Source organism: Varanus komodoensis, unplaced genomic scaffold (genome assembly GCF_004798865.1).
Source record: "Varanus komodoensis strain SLA01 unplaced genomic scaffold, ASM479886v1 scaffold14_1, whole genome shotgun sequence".
Classification (NCBI taxonomy): Eukaryota; Metazoa; Chordata; class Lepidosauria; order Squamata; family Varanidae; genus Varanus; species Varanus komodoensis.
The window spans coordinates 3441351-3464748 of NW_025335438.1; the positions used below are offsets into that span (position 1 = coordinate 3441351).

Here is a 23398-nt window from a genome sequence, read left to right on the forward strand (position 1 = left end):
TGGACTAGATGGACCCTTGGTTTGATCCGGGACTGTCCTTCTTCTATTCTCATATTTAACTGAGTCTGAACACTAGAAGTGGCCATGCCATGATCATTTAATCTATCATACCATGTATCCAGGATATTAGCCCCATCAGTCATTTCCTTGGCTGTCTGAAGCGGTAAAATTTAAGCCAAAGACCTGCACTGAGAGATCCCATCACTCCATGATACTCATACAGTGTCTAATGCTATCAAGCTATTCACAAATAAGTGGCACAAGCTCCATTCCCTTCAGTGAAAATAAATAGTCTGAAATCATAATAGGACTGCAGAGACAGAGTGTTCTTAGTCTTTGCAGAGATGAGACTTACACCTACCACTAATATGCAGATGTCTAGTCCCAAGGACTGTTGGGTTGCAGTCATATAACGCAACAGTGCACACTAAACAATGAACAGGCAAGCTGATAAATCAGCAGGTTAAATTGTCAGCATGTATAAGCTTAAAGGAAAACCATTATGGGTTTTCCAAACGGGTGCACCTACAAAAGCAAACAATTTAGTCAAAATACTGGAGCCTACTCTTAACATCAATCCAATTTTACAAGCAAAAAGACCCATTAAGTTGTTAAAAAGTGCTTCTCTACAACATTTGGCAGCCAAATGCAACATGGACTGGGAATAAAGTTGCTTTACAAAAACAATTTAAATCTAAGACTTGAACCATCTAACTCAGAAACTTGTTCATAAAGATTAAGCAGCCAGACCTTTAATTTAGTTCTGCTTTTTTAATGTTCAAAGATTTCTTTCTCTTATTCTTCTTTTCAGAAAAGTTGCAACAACATGCCAGTTCTCATGTGGCATCCCGCCACCCCTTGTCCTGAGCAGTAGGTTTAGAAGTTGGATGATTTATTTTTAATTCTTCACTCACCACATTTCTCAAGAATATGCAGGAGGGCTGAGTACAGCTCTAGGTAGCCAATCTGAAAAATGCATGTGACATGATCTTTCCACATGTGGGCGCAGCATGATCCTGGAAGGATCACCTGGGAGGTAAAGAAACCCTATCTTCTCTTATGTCAGGTACACGAACACTCAGAATGCCAGGCTGTCATGGGGAACAGGAGAGCCATGGATGCCTTCCATAGCCCACTTGAACCCTTTTGCTTCTGCTCCATCAAGACACATAAGCTTCAACTTTACTTCATTCAGTGAGTGGAAGAGATGTGATGGGAGTCATGCACAAGGTATGCAAAGCTACGGAGAGGGGACAGATGTCCAGAGACATCAAAGAAGCCAAGGGAAGCTTTCCAGCCATCTTGTCTCCTAAAGCATTAGGATCTCTGATCCATGTAGATCAGGATGATCAACTGATGGGAGTCCAGGAGCCATTTTTGTGCCCTCCCTTGACCATCCCCCTGGAAGAGGAATTCTTTAGGGAAAAATAAAAAGTCCAGTTTAGTATCAAGCTGTAGTTGACTCATTTAAACAGCATGCTGGGCTTGTTCCCCCTGAACCATTGCTGATTTTGTGTTATTTGGGGCATGTTGGGTGCATGCAGCTCATGATATATTGCCTACACCAATGCTTAGAGATAGGGCGGGCAGTGAACCATCTAACTCAGCATCACCTTCCCAAATTGGAAAGCATACCTGCATTATGAACCTTGCTGTGACTTGCTTTCCCTTCTAGAATTTACTTAACACTGCCACCATTCACTGCAGCTGGGGCAACAAAGAACCTGAAAATTCATGTCACCTGGAATGGCAGCAACATTCAGCAGCCTCTCCCACAAACATTCTTTGTCAGAGTCAGATCTGCTGTCCCTTTAACTCCCCTTTAACCAAATACGTAACATGAATTTGTTCAGCTTGTACCAGACCCCAAGTGTGAAAGACCAAAGCTTATTACACATAAGCATTGGGGAAAACAGAGGAATCAGGTAGCATGCAAAATAAATAAAACATTTAACTCTGTTCATAATTCTACTAATACAGACTTACAGCTAAGTTCTGCAACCTATGTGCATCCCACATGGTTCACCAAAGGTCTGCTGAGAAGGAGTCACTGTTATAAACATAAGGAGAAAGTCCTTCGTTTTTAATGCTGAAGAATGAGTGGTGGGCTGACAGGGAAGGAAAAAATCTTCCCATCAGGGATGACAGTTATCCTTTGGATTGATCTCTGGTTAATTTCTGCATGTAGGCAATAAAACAACCAGTTTTCATCCTCATCCTCTGATTTAGTCAGGGCAAGATGCATGAAGGGAAGACATTTTTGCTTGATGGCTACCAGACAGGGATCACTGGCAAGGCCAGTGAAGGGAAGGCATTTTTGCTGCCTGAGGCCAAGGACAAGTTGGCAGCATCTCTGCTTTCCATGTACAGATTGTGGATGCTTGTGTATATAACACAACTTTACCCTCCAGCAGTAGAGGAAGGCCAGGGAATTCAGGAGGAATAGTCAAGAGAGAAGTGAGACAATCACCCCATTATGCGCACAGCCAGACTCCACAATGTGTACCTGAGTGCGGAATCACATGGCAAGAGAGGAGTCCTGAAATGGAGAAGTTAGTCTCTGGGGCAGATTTTTACTGGGATGACTCTTTCTTCCCAGAGCGCTTCTATGTCCTTTCTCAGAATGGCCTGAGATTTCTTTACTTATTTCAAGTTGTGTCGTATCTAGTATTTCATTATTGTTTTCATCATTCTTTTTGTGTCAGATGCTGTGAGTAACTTGACTTTTACAAGCATGTTAAAAATCATCTAAATAAATCCTACTTACAAAACTTGGGCTCAACCAAGATTGAGTTATTATTATACCAGAGAGCTAGGAGATCATAACAGTGAGAGCAGTGGATTTTCAAATGTGGGAAGAATGGAGGAAATGGAAGCCGTAACTTCTGAAACAAAACAAGGCTGAGGAGTCTTAGAACACCCTCTTCTCCTTGTTCACGCATAACTCTCTCTTTTTCCTAACTTCACGTCATTCTACCCACCTTGTCATTCTAACGCAGCTTTCCCCAACCTAGTCCCCCCCCCTCGATGTTTCAAACCACGTCATCCAACTAGCATAGAAATAGTTAGGACTGCTTGGCTTACTAGCAGTGCTGGAGACTCGAGCTGAGTGACTCATTCCCAAGTTCAACTGAAGTTACATTAGTGCCTTGACTCGGAAGCAATGGGCAAGTGACTTGACTTGACATTTCTACATTTTTTAAGACCAAGTCACCCCGGGGCTTATCCTGTGGGAGAATATCCTAGAAGGCAGGTATGCACACAGCAGAGGTGGTGGGGGGGAGGGAGTTTCAATGGGGTGGGGTTGGGATGGGGGATGATTGAAATAGGGGTAGGGAAACCAAGGCTTCAGCTCTTCTTTCTGGCACTAGGGAGGTGATGGGAGGGAGGGGCAAGGGTTGGCTCATGAAACATGAGAAGAGACTTGAAACTTGACTCAGGACTTGGAGTAAAGAACTTGAACAAATCACTGCCTTCTAGTACAAAACAACTGGAAGACACCAGGTTGGGTCATTCATGCAACACACTTGGTCAAGAATGAGTGATACTAAAGTAACCAGTTACAAAGGAACAGAAGATGCCTGAACTGTAACAGTTGTATACAGGAGAGAAATTAAGCTGGCCAAATTGGTTGTGCTTGGGGTAGGAAAAGCTGCTGAAATTTCCATTACAGGATCCCACTCTTTCCAGCCTTCTTGTCTCTTTTGCCACCCTAGAGGATCCACACCCTCGGCCATAACAAGGAGCAGAAGGCTGACCAGCGTCCCATAATGGGATCGTATAACTGTCACTTATACTAAAGACAAGGAGGTGTCAGGCTATATACCTTTCCTCTCAGACACATTATGAAGCACCTTCTGGCTCCTTAACTAGTGTGAGATCTTCAACTCAGTGCTGGGTAGAGCACATGCTCTGCATGCCAAAGCTCCCAGACTCAATCCCTTCCCTCTCCAGGTGCATTTGACAAGGATTTCTGTCTGAAGTCCTGAAGAGCTCCTGCTAATTACCTTTGTATGCCAAAGGTGGGCAACACACAACCTGTGCTCCCAACCACTGCCTGCAACGATCATGGCAACTGTGGAAGAAACATATATCTTTTCAAGCAGAATTGTACTCCTAGAAGCATGGGTCTACTTGGAAACACAGCATGTTCTCCACATACCTTGTTTCCCTGTGAAATGCTGCCATTCCGGTTCTGGTTCCTGCCACACCAGCTAATTTAGTGGAGTGAGGTGCAGCTCCTGGTGAGTTCTGGGAGTGTAATTCATACACTCTCTGACTCCCAGAACTTGCCTATGCTGTACAATAATGAGCTACATGGACCAACATTCTTGATACGGAGCAGTTTCTTATATTTCTGTATCCCCCACTTGCATTTGGTAGCGTAGCTGTGTAGTGAGATAGCACACACTAGCTATTTATACAGCCCACTAAACAGATGGTTAAAAAAGCCCTGAGAGCAGAAGGATTTGCATGGAGCTCTTATCACATAGGAGCAACCGCTAAAGAGATGGCAGTCACATTGGATGAGGTACATACCTGTGAAAGGCATCTCATATTTAAGTAAGCTTTGGTTGAACCACATTGTGATTTGATATAAAGTTCTAATTTACATTTCTGTGATACTTGTGGATGTCATGGGTCCTGAGAGTAGGCTGGTTCTCTCCACATACATCGTATTTGTTCATACTAACTTATGATCTCATTCTATAAAATAAAATTTTATGTATTTATTTATTTATTTAGGAGACTTCTATGCCGCCCCATTCGCCGAAGCCTCGGGGCGGCTCACAATACAAAATGTTGTATTGGCTTGTTTTTCTTATGACTCTGCTTCTCCATTAACAGTCATAGGTCCTGCTTTGTAGTCCTGACAGTGTTCAAGCCAAGAAAGAGGCTTAAATAAGTGGAGGCTGGGAAAATGAACATAAAATGGGGAAGAACTAGGCAACATGCTAAAATGACAAAAGTTTTTTTTTTAAAGAAAAGAAATATAATAAAAACGGAACAATGAAGCAGCTGCCAGATTTGCGTTTGCTTTGCAGTTGTGCCTGCTGAGCTGTACATAATTACTTAACTCTATTTTTCATATAAAACTAATACCATAGCAACTAAAATTATCAACTTTATTGCGTGATGTTCTGGATGGCGACACTGGCCTCTCTCCAAACCAGCCCATATGTGAAGACATGCACATGGGATTTGGGTCTACTTTTTAACAGCCCCATGGTTTTAAATAAGAAAATAAAATGATCACTTTAAACAAAGATAGCAAATGTAAGGTTACATAACATGTCAACTTTTTAAAAGCCATGGTTTTTAATCCTTTGAAAAAAGCAAGGTGCATTGGCTTTTTTTCCTGAAACCTCTGCAACTATCTTTTTAAAAATCAGTATCGACTAAAGCAATGGTTCCCAAACTACATTCTAACAAACCATTACTAGTCAACACTGTTCAATGAGAAGAAAAGTGATGTGGCAAGTTTTCCTGAAATACAGTTTGTGCATTGCTACTGATCTTCTCTTGCAGTGTAAAGCTATAGCAGAGTGGCTGCAAGGGACATTCTTTCAGTTGAGAAACAGTGAATCCCAAGAAAGGGGAATGCTGCCCATTTGAATCGTACAGGCAACCCATGATGTGCTCAAGCCATGCAGAATCCCTCAGCAGATAAGTCCATTCAGAAAGGAGTCCTAGAATGTAGGACATTTAAAAACTGCTGGAGAAATGTGCCAAGAATGCCAGATAGCATCCCAGTTTCACCAAACAACATCAGGGCTTTTTGTTGTAATTTAAAGGAATGGTGCGTTGTCTGCAGTTAGGAAACCTTTGCAAAGAAGAGATTCTGACCTTGATGGTTGTGGGTTGATATAAGAAGTTAACAGAGGGCAGAAAGCAAAGTGGTCAGAAATATTGCAAACCAATGATATTCACAAGATACGTTCTGTATGCAGACTAGCCTCTACTGCAGAGATACTGGGAGCTGTAGCCCAACACATCCAGGAAGCCTTATCATCAGGAAAGCTGTGTCCTGTTTGCTGATATCCACTGGTCATTGGCTTTAAATTTCAGTAACAACCACCAGATGGCATTACTACTTCCAGTGTAATTTATATGACATGTTGAGGCTTACAAATGATAAATGGTAATTTATACTACTAGTGCATTAAACAATAGCTAACACTCAATTATAAATATTTAGTTGTGGGTCAATCAACAGTTTCTAGCTCTTACAACCACGTTTTGCAATTACCTGCACAGCAGGTAACTGTGACCAACATTTAAGAAATGTTTACACTTAACCTGCTTCTCCTTAAGGCAGTTCTCAGAGCTCTTAAGGCAGTTCACAAAGCCAATTTAAAATAGTATTATGTAGCAACAGTAATTAAAAGCAATTGGAAACAATAAACCAAACAACTACATACACTGAAAAAGAACAATTATTGTTGGTTTAACTTATTTACTATCAAAAAATCCTGACAAATGGGACAGAATAATCTTTTAGATGCCAAGATAATAAAGATTATGATGCCAGACAAATTTCACTAGAAAAAGGTTCTCTTTCCAGTAGCCAACCAACTGACCTCCTGAGGTGGAGACATAAGAAAGAAGGTGTGTAGATAAAGCAGGTGACCAGTTTCAAACCAGCCCTTTAGATTCCCTGGTCCCAGACTAAGTGCAGTACAATACTGCTTCACACAGTGCTTAGCTGCTCACATCACAGGCTATGAAAAAAGGTTGGGACACTGCTGAATGGTCACTATATGCTGACTTCTTCCAGCACCATTCAAATGTGGCAGCTGGGACCTATGTGTTATCCTGGGACACATTCAAATTTTGTAACCCAGCCCTCGCTCTCATATACTACAATCTCATCCTGTATATATACACTCTCATGTCATTAAATTTTTAATCCTGAAATTATTTTTTATATTTCCAGAGTTATGCTGTGAACCATGTTGAGGCTTTCCTACCACTCCCTCACTCCACAGCCCTCTTGTACTACAAAGTGTCCAAAAAAGCTTGCTGACAATTTTGTAACCATTTGGTTAGTCCTAATGAAGCTATCATCCTATTGATACTCTGACTTCTTAAATTTCAATGAAACTACTGGAAAAAATATATAAGTAGACCAATTTATTTTAAAACATTATTTTTTGGACATTTTACCAGGGCAAGTGTCCCAAAGGCCACAGTGAATCAGATTTCCCTCTCCAAAATTGGAGGCTGCACAGCAACCTTGGAAGGAGTCCCCCCTTCTCCCACTCCCTTGCAGCCAACACAGAGAACTGTGCCAGCTGCTTCTCCAAGGTCAGAAAACTGGCCTTGGACAGGGTGAAAGGGGATATTCCCATGGGTGGAGAGGGGACAAGACCAGAGGTCAAGACACTATTTACCCAGAGCTCTCACTGGCTGCAACTCTTCTTCTCCAAATGGGCTCACAAACCCTTCTAGTGCAAAAGGCAAAGGGCACCTCTGCTACTCTTCTCACCATGTAAGCTTCAATCCAGCAGAGCATTATGAATCTTGGAAGCAAAACCATGCATTATCTTCTCAAGTCAATTTGTCCAGCAAGTCTAACTGAAAGTTAGTTGCAGCACACTCTTCTGCACTCTTCCGAGTAAGAAAGATTAGGATGGTTTTCATACTTGTTTTCAGATGTAACACCTGACAAGAAAATTTCTTAGAAATACTCGTTGCATGTTTGTGAAGCAAACATTTCCGTGAATGTACTTTCGGCTGATAAACCCTACCAGCAACATTGCCTCCATGTTCTCTCGGAAAAGAATGACTTTGATTATTACAATGTGTTGTTCCTCCCTCCACTTTACATATAAAGATTTCCAAAACTGGTATTTCTTTAAAAAGCATGTCACACAGGGAAGCAAAAACTTCTCTCTCACACATCTGACAAGTGCTCCTTTAACTGTGCAGGCACACTCTTACTGTTCTAGAAACAAGCCTGGACCTGTAAATTTCTTGCATGTTATTGTCTGCTTAGATGAATTCATCCAGTTGTAAAGAGAAAGCAGAGAAGCAAGGGAGGGTTCAAGGACTTGAAGTTTCTTCGATAAAGTTTCTTCGATGGAGTGTGGGAACCAACCTGCCCGCGAAAGGCAGGGAGATCTTTCAGAGTTGCAAGGGGAGGAGATAGAAACAGAATTCCTTGACCCAGTGCCAAGATGAAGTGAGCAAAACAAAATGTCTGGTGTTCCCACCACCTAGCTCACAGGTGGCTGGAGCCACCCTGACGGGAGAGCAAGAAGTTCTACCAAAAGAGATGAAAGGAAGGGAAGTTTCAGTTTGGATTCAAATCTTGACATGGGCAGATGCCTCCCCTAGATCTCAAAAAGACTGCTACTCTGATAGCCACTGTGCTATGAACAGTTAAGTGTCAATAAAGGAACTGCATTTCTGAAGCTTCATTCTGAGTCTACTGGAAAAGAGAAAGAGAGGAGTGATCTGCTCATGACATCTATGTTCAGAATGTTGCTTACTGTTTCCTAACAGTGATTTTAATTGGCTCCAGCAAATCTCAGAAGATTAAAACCAGGAGTAGGCAGAATGTCATTCTCCAAAAATTTGGGACTCCCAGCATTTCTAACCAACGGCCACACTGACAGAAACTTTTGCGAGTTTATATCCAAAACATGGAGATTTAACTTCTGCCCATTCCTGATCTTCATAATCCTTACACAGATACAGGAAAATAAGTTTCCATAAACATCCTCTAGCATGGTTGGGTGTAACCCCACCACTGCTATGGGTCCTATACCTTTGGAGCCAAAACCTGATTCTGACTTCGTAGGATAGTAGGGGGCCAATTCATTCATGGGAAGCTTGGGGGCTGTGAGCTTGGCTCTGTCTAGCTTCTTATCTGATGGTGGGCCAAAAGAGCATGATACTCCCTGTCCATCCATCACGGCTGCAAGAGTCAGCCTTGAATGAATCCTCTGTCAGAGTGAGAGCTGAACAGAAGGAAAGTCCTGAAGAAGAGGGTGGTTCCCAGTGGTCACCAGGGTTGAGACAGCAACAGAAGAGTGTCGTGCAATTGATTCTACTGCAATAAGGAGAGTTGTTGTTACCTGTGCTCTGTGTTAACTTGCTCAGAAGTGTCAGAAAGCCAAGCCTGAAAGCATGATCCACAATTTTTTTCTCATAATTATTTCTATATCTCCCAATAGCCAAAGGGCTCTGGGCAGTTTCCAACAAATTAGCCTCAATTATTTTGTTCATGGTAATGGACTTGCAGGTTGAGCCAAAGAATCTGAGTCTGTGGACACTCCCTGTCCACCTACCCCCCATACACATTCTTGGGTCCAAACTGCAACAAAAAGTAATATTGTGACAATAGGAGGGGGAGGGGGAGGGGGAGGGGGAGGAGAAGACGACGACGACAGAAGGGAGAGAGGGACAACTGCTTGGTTCTGAAATGTGTGTTGGGCTTGGACTAGTAAATTCAGGATTCTGGTATCCATTAAACTGGACTAATGCAGTTATATATCAAGGGCATTGGACAATATAGTGGCATATAAATTCAAGACATACATAAATACAAATAAAACAGCATGGCCCAATCTTCCATAATCAGACTCACATAAAAGAATCCCAGGGGTCCTGAGATATATGGCATTTTCATTCCCAAGAGGTACTTCACTTGTGAGGTCACAACATGGGTAGCTGCTCCTGTTGTCATTGCACTTATCACTGGCTCCGTCAGCAAGAAGGTGGCACTGCCCAAGTGCAGCACAAACATTGCTACCTGAGAAACCAAAGGCAAGTAAAGATTATATTTGAATGCAGCGAAGTGATGGAGAGATCCCCATCTGTTTTTCTTCCTCTTTTTAATAGAAAGATGGGGATGAGATAGCACCATGAGCAAATCAAACAGTGAAGTATTCATAGTGTATACCGTTGCGTATCATGAATAAATTCTCAAGCCATGTTCACTTTCAAGCATTTATTAAGTGATGTGCTTTATCTCCCATATCCCCAGCTTGCCAGGTCCTGCACTGAGATTAGTTAAAACAGCAGCTGTTTTTGCCAATGTGTTTTCAGCATGGGGATTTTGCTGAATATTGGCACTGTGTGTTGTTTTTTCAGTTACTCTAATATGTAAACACAATAAGCAGTACAAATGGAAAGGCATTGTCTTTAGCCATGAAAGGCACGCTGGAGCTACTTGAAAAGTTATTCAGCTCATACATTCACTGTACAGAGTCTGACAGACTGGCAGTCACAATGGGTCAGATTTCCAGGCTACACAGTTGGAGAAGGTGGGAGAAAGGGCTCCCCAGCTTCAGTTCTGCTACCCATCAAAAAGGTAATATGATTACACAATAACCACAAGGCAATGGTAACATAGTTGAGGTTAGATAGCATTACTGTACCAGCCAATCATCAAATAATAATTAGCATTGCTTCCAATAAATAAATCATAATTAACAACAACAATCCTAACTTTAACCAGCACCATATCATGATGCATAATTTATTCATTATTATAAAACATCTGTTTAACATTTTGATGATTATTCTTTTGTTTCCAGTTTTGGACACATTTGTCCCACTATTCTAATGCTTTTTTTCCCTTTTTGGTAAAGAACTTGCTTATGTTTCCTTAGAATACAAAATGTTGTGCATTAGCACACTATGTTTATTGTTCTTTACTCATTCTGTGAAAGATGCTGCAGACACAAACTTATGCCCTTGAGATTGTCCAGCCTGTCACAGGAGTCTTCAGTGCCCCAGCACCATCCTTAGAAACACGCTCTAAGGTCGGAGCTGGGGCCAATGGCCTCCTCACTAAGGCCTGCCTGGCACTAGCCTTGTCATCTTTTCTGTGCCCTGTTAAGATGGCCCTTTATGTTGAGGCTTTTAAAGATACTCTTGGATACCAAGGGCTTGAGGCAACCTTTTAAAAATTGTTGGGAGATGTCATCACAGATATGCTATAGAATGTGCAGGTTGGCTGTGTATTTGCAGGTTTTGCGCTTGCTCATGGTGATTCAAAAATTTGCAGAATCCGTCTGACCAACATGATCGAAAGAAAAATAAATACATCTATACATGTTTCATCTTGCATTTTGAGATCTGCAAGCTGACAAGCCCTTTACTGCATGTATATCATATTTGACTGACACATGCTTACATCTAGATACAATTGGACTTGAAGCTGAGGTTGATTTTAACTTACTAGCATAGTATGTAGAGAATGACATAGACTAGGGGTAGCCCATGTAAAGAAACCTCCACCATGGCCTACCTAGCATTGCTCGGGTGGAAAAATCAGAGAAGAGAACACATTCCCCAAGCTGAAAAATGTGTGTGTTGGGCTGGGGTGGCTATAACATCATCACCACATCTGGCTGGAGTCACTGGCTACAATCCAGCACAACGGATGTTTAATTTCACTTGAAATTGATTGGCTAAAGAATGCTTAGGGTCTTTGCACTAAAGCCCTCTCTCAACAGCATTTAGCCAAACATCCTTTACAAAACGTCGATGTCCATGACACAGATCCTAACACTGCCGCCACCTCAGAAAGTGAAAGATTGTAAAATAAAAAGGAACCGTTCCAAGGGCAAACCGACATGGGAAGGCCACCGTGTTCTTCCAACATCAGCAGTGTCAGACAGAAATGGCTTGTTTAGCTGAAGTGCCATCTTGAAAAGGGAAAGGAAATGATTGGAAATTATGCCATGTTCTATTAGGGCATCACTCACTTCCGACAAGCCTGCTAAGTAACATCAGTTTCTAAATGTCCCCAAATAGATCTCAAACTGACACTCAGTGACTGCAGCAAGCGATGGCTTGCATGTCTCTAACGATGCACATGCACATCTGAATCAGCTCTAAAATCCATTGCCAGCAGTGTCTAAGGAGACTACTTAGGGTCTTAAGCATGGTTGTATGTGCAGGGCAGCATCCAGTTCTGCCCCTCTGCTTATGCCCAGGTGCATCACACGCGGGCACAGCAGCCTCTGATGCAAGATGAATAGCATTTGCTGTCATGATGGCCTTTCTGGGGAGACCTTTTGCTCACTGTTGGCATTATGCTGTAGGTAGCTAATGCTGGCACAATGTCAGTAGTGTAAGCAGAGCAGAAGAACTGGATAGTACGTGTAACAGCCCTACCAATGGTTCTTTTTTTAGTCTTTGGCTTATGAAAAGACCCAGACTTTTCCCCATTTAATTATGTCAGTTATAGGATCATCACTTCTTAATCATCAATATAACAAAGACAGCATTTTGATTGAGTGATAACATAATCAAAGAGACTTTTCAATGAACACCTGAAGTTACAGTATGCCAGGTCCTTTTTCCCCATCTATGTTTGCTATTGAAGTTTGCTGGCCTCTTTATGCTAAATATTCAGAGGTTAAGCACTCACTCTGTTGGGTAAATGTAAAAGGTGCGGGGGGCGGGGATCTGTGACAACTCAGTGGAGACCAAACTACTCATGGTGTGGGTCATCCAAGAACGGAATCTTCTATTTTTAACCATTTATAGCAGCTGGAGTGAGAATGTCACAAGGAGAATGGGGTTAACGCTTTCATCTTTGCCATTTCCCTTGATATAGTACCCTTATGATATATGAATATTTTCTTTGCAGTTCGAATAGCATGTTTGGGGGTGGGGTGGGGGAATATTAATTGGGAAACTGGAATGGAGAAATCCTCCCCCTCCATTCCCCCTGGTTCTAATCTGAAGCCTGTTATTCACAGCTGCCACTAACTTTTTAAAAACAACACAGGAGATTCTGTTCGTGGAAAGAAAGAATAAATGCATTAATATTGGAAGAGAGGCAGGACAAATAGCCTGGGGGAATAAAAACAAATAAAGTTCAGTATGCATTTACTGAGGTACTAAGGCCCATCTGTGCCAAGAGATCTGAAGTGAAGCCTTAACTAAAAATTCATAGGAATGAAACATGGAGTGCACCAACTACTCATATTTTAAGGTAAAAATCTAGCATGTATCAGCTAGAGCAAATGTAGACTAAATGTACATCTTGTGCAGTATAGAGCATCTTGCCGGACAAGGAAGATGAAGATCTGATTGTCACTTTCACTTGATTTGCTATGATGTCCACTACTGGTGGAGAAAAGTGAGAGGGGGGTATAAGGAAAAGAAGAGAAAACATATGAAGGCAGAGACTAGAAAAAGGAGAGACTTTGGTTCCCCTGGGAGATCTAATAAAACAAAACTCTGAACAAGAAAGACACAGAATTTCCCACAGTTTGCTAGCTATTGTGGGCAGGTTCAAAAGCATTCCCTACTCCTCCATTGGATAGTGATTACAAGAGACTGATTAGCTTTTGTTGCTGTGGGGAATGAGAACAAAAGATGTTTTCTTTCTGATAGTGTCTATCAGTAACTAATAAAAAGTCTTTCAAGCATATGACTATTTATATGAGTCTGTGCAGAAAACAGAATTAAATACACACACATATAGACCAGGCTATTCTTGTCTGCATGAATAAATATAATGAAGAAAAGTGTATCTGCTGTGGGTTCCAAGATCCTTGTAATACATATGATGAATTGTCTATATGAAGATCACTTCTGTGCAGGTAACTGTAGCAATCCAGCATGTAGCTCACCATGCACGGATGTCATTTTGCCCTGCACAGAAATACTGAGAATGGCTTCCCTCACATTTAAGCACCAAGCTGACATAATTCATAATCTGATGCACAGCTACAACTTGCAAGATTTTAGAGAGTGTACTATTGCATGTGTGCAGCTGATTGAACATTTCAGCAGATTATACCGGTAGCTGTGCATCATAATTCATAATTCTATAGACGACTACTCAGAAGTACAGCCCATTGAGATCAGTGAGGCTTAATCTCAAATAAGTGACTGTAAGATGGCATCCCAACAAGACTATTGAATGGCCATCTAGACTGAGGGCCATGGGGTCTTCTGGGGTGTCTGAGCTGGGAATCCACACAGGGAGACCTTCCCCGCATTTGCAGCCAGTGCAGGAAAGAACCACGCTGGCTATTTGTCCGAGGATGCAAAAGTGATCTGGAGATGGGGTTTAGGGGCAGGGAGCAAAGGAAGCCAGTGCTGCTACTAAGATATAAGATATTCTGGCAACCCCCCCCCCGAAACTCTCCCTCATGTTCTGAAGCACCACAGTTACATAGCCAAAATTAGCCATCAGGCTGTTCTGCAGAGGTGGGAGGACCTTCAGCTCCACACACACGCTCCAAAGGGTTGGAGCAGCATCGTTCTACTGTACCTCAAGTGACTCAGGCAGGGCACAGGGTGGTATATGATCACAAAAGTCCAGTACGGCTGTGAGCAGAAATGGTTATGTACTTTTCACCATGACCAGGACACAAGGGTATTAATCTGACAGTAAGTAACCTGTGGCTCTCCAGATCTTTTGGCCTACAACTCCCCTCAACCTGAGCCAGCATAGCCTACAATGAGGGATGATGGCAGTTGTAGGCCCAGACATCTGGAAGACCGTACGTTGCCTAACCCTAAACTATAGGAATAGTCCAGTAAAATGATTGTATGCACTATCATACTTATTTTGAGTGCAATAAGTGACTGTCACAGTAAGAAAAACATATTCTGGTCAACAGGGAATTCTCAGCAGGGACCATACTTCAGTTTAGGTTCAGTTAGTTTCCATTTAGTTATTTCAGCTGTTCGCTGTAATGACATTACAATGAACATTGACCTGCTGAATCCAAAGACTGGGCTTGACAAAGCACACAAGAACGTTGGCAAAAGCAAAAGCCAGAAAGGCGACTTTCTGAGTAACTGCCACATTCCTTTCAGCAGAAGGAAAACTGTATTTTGTAAATTTGCCTATTGCCCATGGCTTTTAAAAATATTTTCAAAAGAAATATATCCTTGTACCTTGAAACAGAGGGCAATCAAATGAATATTGGGGAAAAACACCAAAGAACCACTAACAATGCTTCAACAGGCAAATTTCCACAAATACAAACCACAATTAGATGGAACAGTTAGATATCTACGCACTAGTACAAAGGTAGTCATTAATTGAAATCTGATCCTAGTAAAGCGGTACTTTCAAAGACAACATAGTTTACTATTTCCCCATCCCACCTCACTGTGTGTGTGTGTGTGTGTGTGTGTGAACACACGCCTTCCAACAGTCTGAAGATAAAACCTCTGTAGAAGTGGATTCTACTTCATAATGCTAGACTAGATGGCACATGTATGGAAGAACCAATGGAAGCAAGTGAAGATTTTTTATTATTGCCCAACACATTTTCAAATACTAGTTTCCTTTGTTGGAGGGTGAGCTGCTTCTCTTCTATTGCATGTATTGAAAAGACTTCCTTTAACCTGTTTGTATTGCACTAAACTCAGAATTAAGACTTCAAAACAACTGTGTTTGTTATTTCAGCACACATGCTTCTTTGCTTTTGTGGCCTGTAAATTACCTTGAAGACTTTACAATTTGAAATTGTAGGATATAAGCTTGTCTGCAGGACATTTATCTGCTGTAAACAGTAAATGACTTCTGCCTTCTGCCAGAACTCTGAAGAACAGAGATGGCTTCATGGATCCTCTATAAATTGGGACTCTATTTAGCACGACTCCAATTAAAAATTACTTGCCCCCAGTGTTCTTAGGTTATATAAGGTTTTGGCCAAATCTGCTAGCCTAGTTGCTGCCTTCAGTGAACTAAAAGTGTCCTCTGGGACCTGCTCAAGACATCTCTTCAGCTAAGCTTTCTTGAGGAAGTACACTGAAGATATTGAAAAGAGCGATAGAACCAGCTTGCCAAGCTGAATGTAAAATAAGAAGGTAGCTATTATGAAATGGTAGCAACCAGTGAAGCGTTAGCAACCAATCTGTGCCCTAAACCTGCCTGTGACCTTCTGAAGGATAAGAAAACATTGTGTATGCAACACGATGCCCCAACTCATCAGAACTATCCAAAGTAGACGTTTTTCCCATATGCTTTAGGTTAGTATATAGAATCTCAAAGGGGGGGATTATAATCAAAAGAGGGCATTAATTTGCATCAACTATGCATCTGCTAATTGTGTGTGTGTGTGTGTGTGTGTGTGTGTATTGGTGGAAGTTTAGAAATAATAATTATGAACAGAAATGCAATACATCTCACCACAGTGCAGAAGGCTGACCAGATGGCCTACGTGTCTCTTTGGTTTGGTGTTCAGGTGCTACCTAGTGATGGGCAAAAGTTCTTACTATGATTCTTTTTTAAACAGGAATGGAATAGGCCAAATAATGAACAGCCTTCTGGTAGCCCTTCAAATAAACTACTGTCCTCTTTAAATGAGAGTGAATAGCCAGCCTGGAATGCCTCATTGCTGATTCTGTGAAGTTGTCAATAGGAGACCATTTCAAAATTTCTTTTGCTCCATGTGCAATGGACCCCTTCAGGCAGGTACTGATAAAATTGCTAGGTCACTTACTGTCTGGTTTTGTCCTGGGCAAGTGAGCCACATGGCCAGGTGTTTTCATGGAACTCTGTGATGTGGGAATGTTTTTCTCAGAAGCTCCCATCTGTGTGGGGTGATATCTGTCAATCCCAGCCCTTTTGTAAGTGCTTCAGGAGGAGATGGAGGATCCCATGACAGAGTTCAGTCATGGTGGGGGTAGGGGCACCTGTTATACATAGCCCAATAGAATCGAAAAAGACTTTTCCAATAGTTATCAGCACTATTGACATATTGACCTGGACATGCATGAAACTGCACACAACAGGCATGTGCACCTTGTCATGTCATAGAGGCAAAGATTACTTGAGACAATATATATATTTTTAAGGAGCCACTGAACAGGTTTTGCTGAAAAAGTTGTAACCTGAGATTCATAGACACTTCTAATACGAGACTAAAGCAGCAATCCTCTGACTAGTCAAAACAGGACAGACCAATTCCCTATTTGATTCTTGCTTAGTTATTTTTATTTGTTTGCTTAATTTCTATACCACCCAACAGCCTAAGCTCTCTGGGTGGCTCACTAAGCACAGAACTTCTGCTTTGACACTTCTGTATCATATTTATTCATTAACAACACGTAGAGCTTTGGTGATGGGGCATTATAGAAATGAAACAAACAACAACAACATCAATTGTGAGTTGATATAACAGATCAGTCTCAACAATAATTCCAGCAGAGAAGGAGACTCTGAAGCTGTACAAGTAGCAGGGCCAAATCTAGATTCTAATAAATATTTAAATAGCAAGAATTGTCATTCAGCTGTAATGGACGAATTATTCTTTGGCATACAAAGCAGATTATGACAAAAATTTATAATCAGCACCCACTAACTGATCCAAGATAGAAATCAACTTATTCATCCATGTCTACCATAAAAATATTTTCCTACCAATTTTTAAATTCGAATGTCTACACAGAGTCAACTTAAAATGAACAAGTGGATCAAAATGTAATTGTCATGACAATATACACCTGACTTCTCTAACAGCCATTACTGTGGGAAGAACCCTGCACATTCTAATATGACAAGGAACTAATGCCTTCTGTTTTGATAGAGGGTCCAGACAGAAACATTCCAAAACTTCTCCACATGGAAAACATAATCCTAGTGGAAAATGCCAAAATTTAGTACAAGTCAACAAATAAGTCTGTTGAGATATACCCATTCATCTATATCCCATGAGCTCTCATTAATCTATATATTCAAGTTTAGTTTGATCATTTCAGATATGTCTCTGGGAATAAGAATTACCAAATGAGAGCTGGTAACCACTGCAATTGCCATACCTAACATTCTACGATATATATCTCCGCCTGGACTCAGTTCAGACTTTGACTTGTTCCCTGAATAGCTAAACAAATCAATCAACTGCATTAAAGCTGGAACAGACAACTGGAGTTTTGAGATAAACAATAAAAGATTATCAGTGTAACAAATAATTCTAACTTCTAAACAATCATGCACAAAGCTGAGAATTCTAGCATTCTAACAGCACATGCCAGGGGTCCCAAACATATCAGATGCAGCGGAGAAAGTGTACATCCCTGGCTAGTAACTCCCCCAAGCAAAAAGAAAGCAAAGGAAAGACGATCGCTTATAACTCTTGGGGTTGAATATAAAGCTCTAACTTAGTTCAAAAATCTGACACACAAGTAAAAATGACTCAGTGTAGCAAAAATAAAAAGGTAAAGGTTTCTCCGTGACATTAAATCCAGTCGTGTCCGACTCTAGGGCACGGTGCTCATCTCTGTTTCTTAGTATGGGACCCAGCATGTGTCCACAGACAGTTTCTGTGGTCACGTGGCTTACATGACTAAACACCGAAGTGCATGGAATGTTGTTACCTTCCCAGCAAAGTGGTACCTATTTATCCACTCACATTTACATACTTTCAAACTGCTAGGATGGCAGAAGCTAGGACAAAGCAACGGGTGCTCACCATGTCTCATGGATTTGAACTCGACCTTTCGATTGACAAGCCCAGCAGCTCAGCAGCTTAAATCACTGTGCCACCCACGTCCTATATAAATTTAATTAATGAAGTAATGTAATTAATTAATATCATGTAATGATATTAATTACATTTATATCCTGCCTTTTTCCCCACTTGCAAGGCTACATACATAATCTTCATCCTCTCCATTTTATCCTCACAGCAACCACCTGGAGATGTAGGTTTACTGAGAGAGAGTGAATGGCCCAAGTGAGTTTCATGGCTGAGTGGAGACTAGAAACCAGATCTCCTGATGTGTAGGCCAATACGGCACTACAACACACGGACTCTAAACTTTCAGTGAATTTTGTCAAAGGCCTTTTCAGAGTCCAAAGATGGTCTGGTTGGTTTTATGGGTATTTAAAGCCATCAGATCAAAAATTAATCCAAGATTATCAGCTCCCTGTTGTCTGAGACAAGGAATCCTCAAATAACCCGTTACTTGTTTTAAGAATGTCTGATCCCCAATCTCTGCCACTTGGGTTCACAGGTCACAACAAGCCATGGAAAGCCAGGCACCTGTTGTGCTATGCAAAAATGGTGACGGCAGACCCCTGACAACATAGCAGCCCCTGCGTGTAAAGTAACCCATTGCTGGCTGCTGTAGGTGAGCTAGCTCTATGTCATAAAATGTAGGGATAGTGTCGCATTTTATCATGAACCATTCTGTAGGACTAATTGGAGCTGTAGCTGAATCGTGCTGCTCATACAATATGGAACTCGGATCACATGGAAGGACTCCATGCTATGGTTCTCTCCATGCCAGATTTGCTTTTCCTGGAAACTGTAGTATCAGGACGGCCCACAGTGCCTGAGTCATTTAAATTAGCAGTCGTTTAACCTGACTGCTAATTTGTTATCCCATTCACATATGGGCTATGAATGAACTGAAGGAATACCTACTTGAATGAGCCCTCCTAATAATGAAACTGCTGCCGCAACTCCAATCCTCTGCATCTCAAATTCGGATAAGCCCAAGATAAAAGAACTATTGTCTGCTGTGAAATTGCTGCTCGCAGGAGGAACAAGGCGCTCAACAGCATTTGCAGAAATCAAGGAAGTCAAAGCAAATGTTCCTGTGGAGGAAGAGAGACACTTTCATTTCCATGTGGTACAGCCCAAATTGTTTTGCGTTGTGATCCTAGGGGGACCTAGGAGAAAGAAAGGGGACATACTTAGGAGAAATACATGGAAATTTATGAGCATTATGCCCAAATTATCCTGCTTAAGGTCAGGATGCCAGTTCAGATAGCCCAGCTACATACCTGTCCTTCACGTTACCTTTTAACATTGTCCCTTGCCATATACCCAAGTCCCATTTGTGTATGATGCAAATGGCAAGCAAAAGAAAGCTTGTCCAATTCCTTTTTCCTTTTTTTGCATAGGCACGAGTCAAGGAACTGCATACACATGGGTCCTTACAGAGATGCTTGGATGGAATCTTTCTGAAATGTGTCTCATGGATGTTTATCCACTGACACTTGGCTTTTACTGTGAGGCCTCTTATGCAGACAGCATGTGTGCAGACACCAGTTGCTGAGGAGCTTGGGCAGGCGGAACCCTTGCATCCATCCTGCTTGAGGGATCCCGTGGACAGCTGGTTTGCTGCCATGTGAATGGAGTACTGGACTGGATGGACAATTGAGCTGATTCAGCAGAGCTGGAAGAGGCCTTTAAGCCCACCAAGTCCACCACCCTGCTCAATGCAGGACTTCAGTTAAAGCATCCCTGACAAAAGGCTGCCCACCTGCCTCTTGATGGCGGTGTCTAGGAGCCAGGACCTCCCTGTGTAATTGGTTCCATTGCCATACTGCCGTAACTGTCAGTCTGACCGCCTATGCCTTGAGTCAGTTAGTCGGTGCCCTGCATTCTGGCATGACTAAGAAGAGATCCTGGCTGTGGTCCTGTGACCTTATGCTCTTATAAGGAGAAGGAAACAAAGCTCAGATGAGACAGAGACTGAAGAAGTGCTATCCCAGTTTAAAGTGAAAGGAAAGATCTCTGCCTGTGAACTTGGAGAGGCACTGCCAGAGTAGTGGGCTAGTCATAGGTTAAACAACCCACAGTTAACCTGATGAATAATTGTACAAAGCTACATTTCAACATGCACTTTAATTCATCTACAAATTGGCTTTTGTTTCTAAACTCACGACTTCTAGTCTAGAAATGCTAACTTCATCTAAAGAAACAGGGGACAACCTGAAACAGCTGTACTGATTGCATATAGATCCCTTAAGGAGAAGAGTCCAAATTTTTCTCAAAGTACCAAACAGCCTAAATGCATTTCTTGAAGAAACCAACAGTCCGGCTTATCCCAGCTGGGCAATTATTATACTTAAATGAAGCAACTACGTAATGTCTATTTTGCTGACTCAGAGTTATCATAGCTTCCAAGGAACTTGCCACAAAATCTAAAACGAACTTGCCAGTGAGTTGCAAGGGGCTTTGACAATATGCTGTGCATACGTTCTGATGCAAATTCTATGTACTTTGGACTGAATGTTGCTTTCCCAGTAGACCATATGGCTCCTGCAGAGCTGTTAAACATAGCACTGAATGCACGTTTTGGCACACAGGGCATTTTTGAAAAACCACACAATTACTCAAAAGACAATGATTGCTCCTTAGAAAGCATAATAACAACCAACGGGAATGTGCATATACTCAGGCTTTTCAAACCCCGGGGGGTTAGCTTTGTGTGTGGCTCCACACAATTCCGAATTTCAAGGGGAAACACCCCTCCCCGATATCTGAAAGACCCCCACTGCTCTTTGCCTTCCTCCATCCTTTCCAACCCATATTAACTAGAGGGAGGCTATGACCCCATACCCGACTCCATTGTTTTCTGCAGCTGGGACCAGATGTAAAAACCCTACTTCTCCTTCTGGGAGGTCAGTGTTTCAAATTATTATCTTGGAAGGGACCCTTTTTTCATTCACAATGAATGTTACTGTGATGCCCATGAAAGTTCATACATTATCTAAGAGCCCCAAACTCCAACATGAGCAGCCATTTCTTCCTGTGATAACGACATCCTAGCAATGGGAGAGAAGGTGTTTGTAAGAAACTACGTGTGTTATTTAAATGTGGAACAACGGTGGACTTGGCTGGCTGAGGAATGCTGGGAGTTATAGGCCTTTTTTCTGTTCAGGTATGCATAGACCCTAAAGTAGGGGCAGCTAACATGTGCCCATATACTCTAAAGTAGACATGGATAATGTGTGACTCACATACAGCCCCTGTCATCTTTGGTGGCCCCTGCTGACATGCCACTGGAGTGGCCCCACTGCATTGCAAGGTAGCAGCAAAGCAAAACAAAACCAGCAGTTATGCAGTGGTGGCAATCACACCGTCAAACAAACCACAATGGTTGCCTTTAGGATTTTTACACTGTGATTTGCAGGAACAAACAGCAAATGCACTTGAAAAAATATGCCCACGTTTCAAAAGCACACTTGAAAAAAGCACTCATTTGAAAAATACACACAAACATGCTTTGATCAATTGGAGAAATATGTAGACATTTAAAAAATGAACATAGCTGATGAATATATCTGGGGAAAATAGGCAAAAAAAACCGCACAAGTTGCATACAAAAAGGAAAAAACAAAAAAACAAAGCTCATAATTTGATAAAGATATGGGTAGCAACTAGGTTTAAGGTAAAATTCAGAGAATCTTGACCAGTTTGAGTTTGGTTGACTTGCACGTCCCTTTGTGTGGTGCAGTGCCTAATTGAGTCCATTCAGCAGATGAAATGAACAAATCAGAGATAAGGGGTCAAACTGGCCACAACTTGAATGTGAATGGGATTGGCAGAGGAATAGCACATGGATCCTGTGATCAGGCAGTGCAGCTGCTATCTGATTTCTTCTTCCTGGCCTGTCTGGCAGGTGTTGATGGTGGAGGACAAGCTCAGAAGTCCACCACGATGCAGACCAGTACCATAATCCCCTTTCCCTCCACCCTGGATATGGCAAGATCACAGCCACCACACTGCCATGCTCTTGGTACCACTTCCCTTTCACTGCACTACTGACTCTTACTACAAAACTGACCGTGCTGCATGAGAGCCAGGCTGCAATAGCCTGTGGAAGCGATCAGCATCGTGGACCACTCAGTGCAGCTGCTTAAACAGCAACTTGTCTGGGGCTGGCACTCTCGTCCCTTATGACTATTGGCTGTAGAAGGAAGGTGGGGAGAGCTGAGTTGCAAAGCACATTAGGGCAGCACCCAACCCTGTTGCTTGCACTCCTGCTCATTCAACAGGAGCCGCCACTAGCAGAAGGGTAATCCCTCCAAAAGCCTCTACGAAAGTGAGTGCTCCTTTCTGCTAGCTCCATGGATCTGCCCCATTCCTCATTCTTAGCTCATTGTTCACCCTACAGTGAGTCCTGCTGGCAGCATAAGATCCTGCCCAAACACTGCTGGTTCCGTTTTTCTACTCAGTATGTTCTCTTTGGCAGACCCCCACCGAATAAAATGCTTAGCTTAGGACAAATTTATACAGAACTAAAACTATATCAAAGGCTGTTAAAATACATCTATGGAGGAAAGGTTGGTGAAATATCAAATTAAAAATGCAGGAACAGCTCTAAAGTAAACTAAATGATGCTTCGCCCACCCTGAAACTCATTTTCTTAAAAATGAAAGGTGGGGAAAGAGAATGTAGTTGAAAGGAAAATGCAACCAAACTATTCTTCCTTCTGGGGTATGATTTCTGGCTTATCTGTGCCGCAGAACTAAAGCCACTGACTTCTGAAGTCACAATTTAGTACAATTACTAATTAATGGTAAAACATGTTAATTCATAAAGTTATTAATAACATAATTAACATTCAGAAAACAAGAGATGAGTTAATGGCTTGAGGAACATAGCAACTCAGAGCCCAAGTCTTCAAGAGCTACTATTACCCATTCACTTCTATGGAATCT

General features: G+C 41.9%; 1 protein-coding gene across 3 annotated transcripts in view; it reads right to left on the reverse strand.

The window, feature by feature from the left end:
- The window catches only part of SLC26A7 (solute carrier family 26 member 7), a 157942-nt gene that overhangs the window by 55118 nt on the left and 79426 nt on the right, over positions 1-23398 (reverse strand). For 2 of the 3 annotated variants that reach the window (XM_044423758.1, XM_044423759.1), the window contains exons 4-5: positions 19368-19540; positions 9596-9760 (exon numbers count right to left, since the gene is read on the reverse strand). In XM_044423758.1, the coding sequence (XP_044279693.1) occupies positions 9596-9760; positions 19368-19540 (338 nt within the window). Of the gene's footprint in view, positions 1-9595; positions 9761-18410; positions 18492-19367; positions 19541-23398 lie in introns of those variants that run through there. The other variant, XM_044423760.1, reaches the window with a different exon arrangement.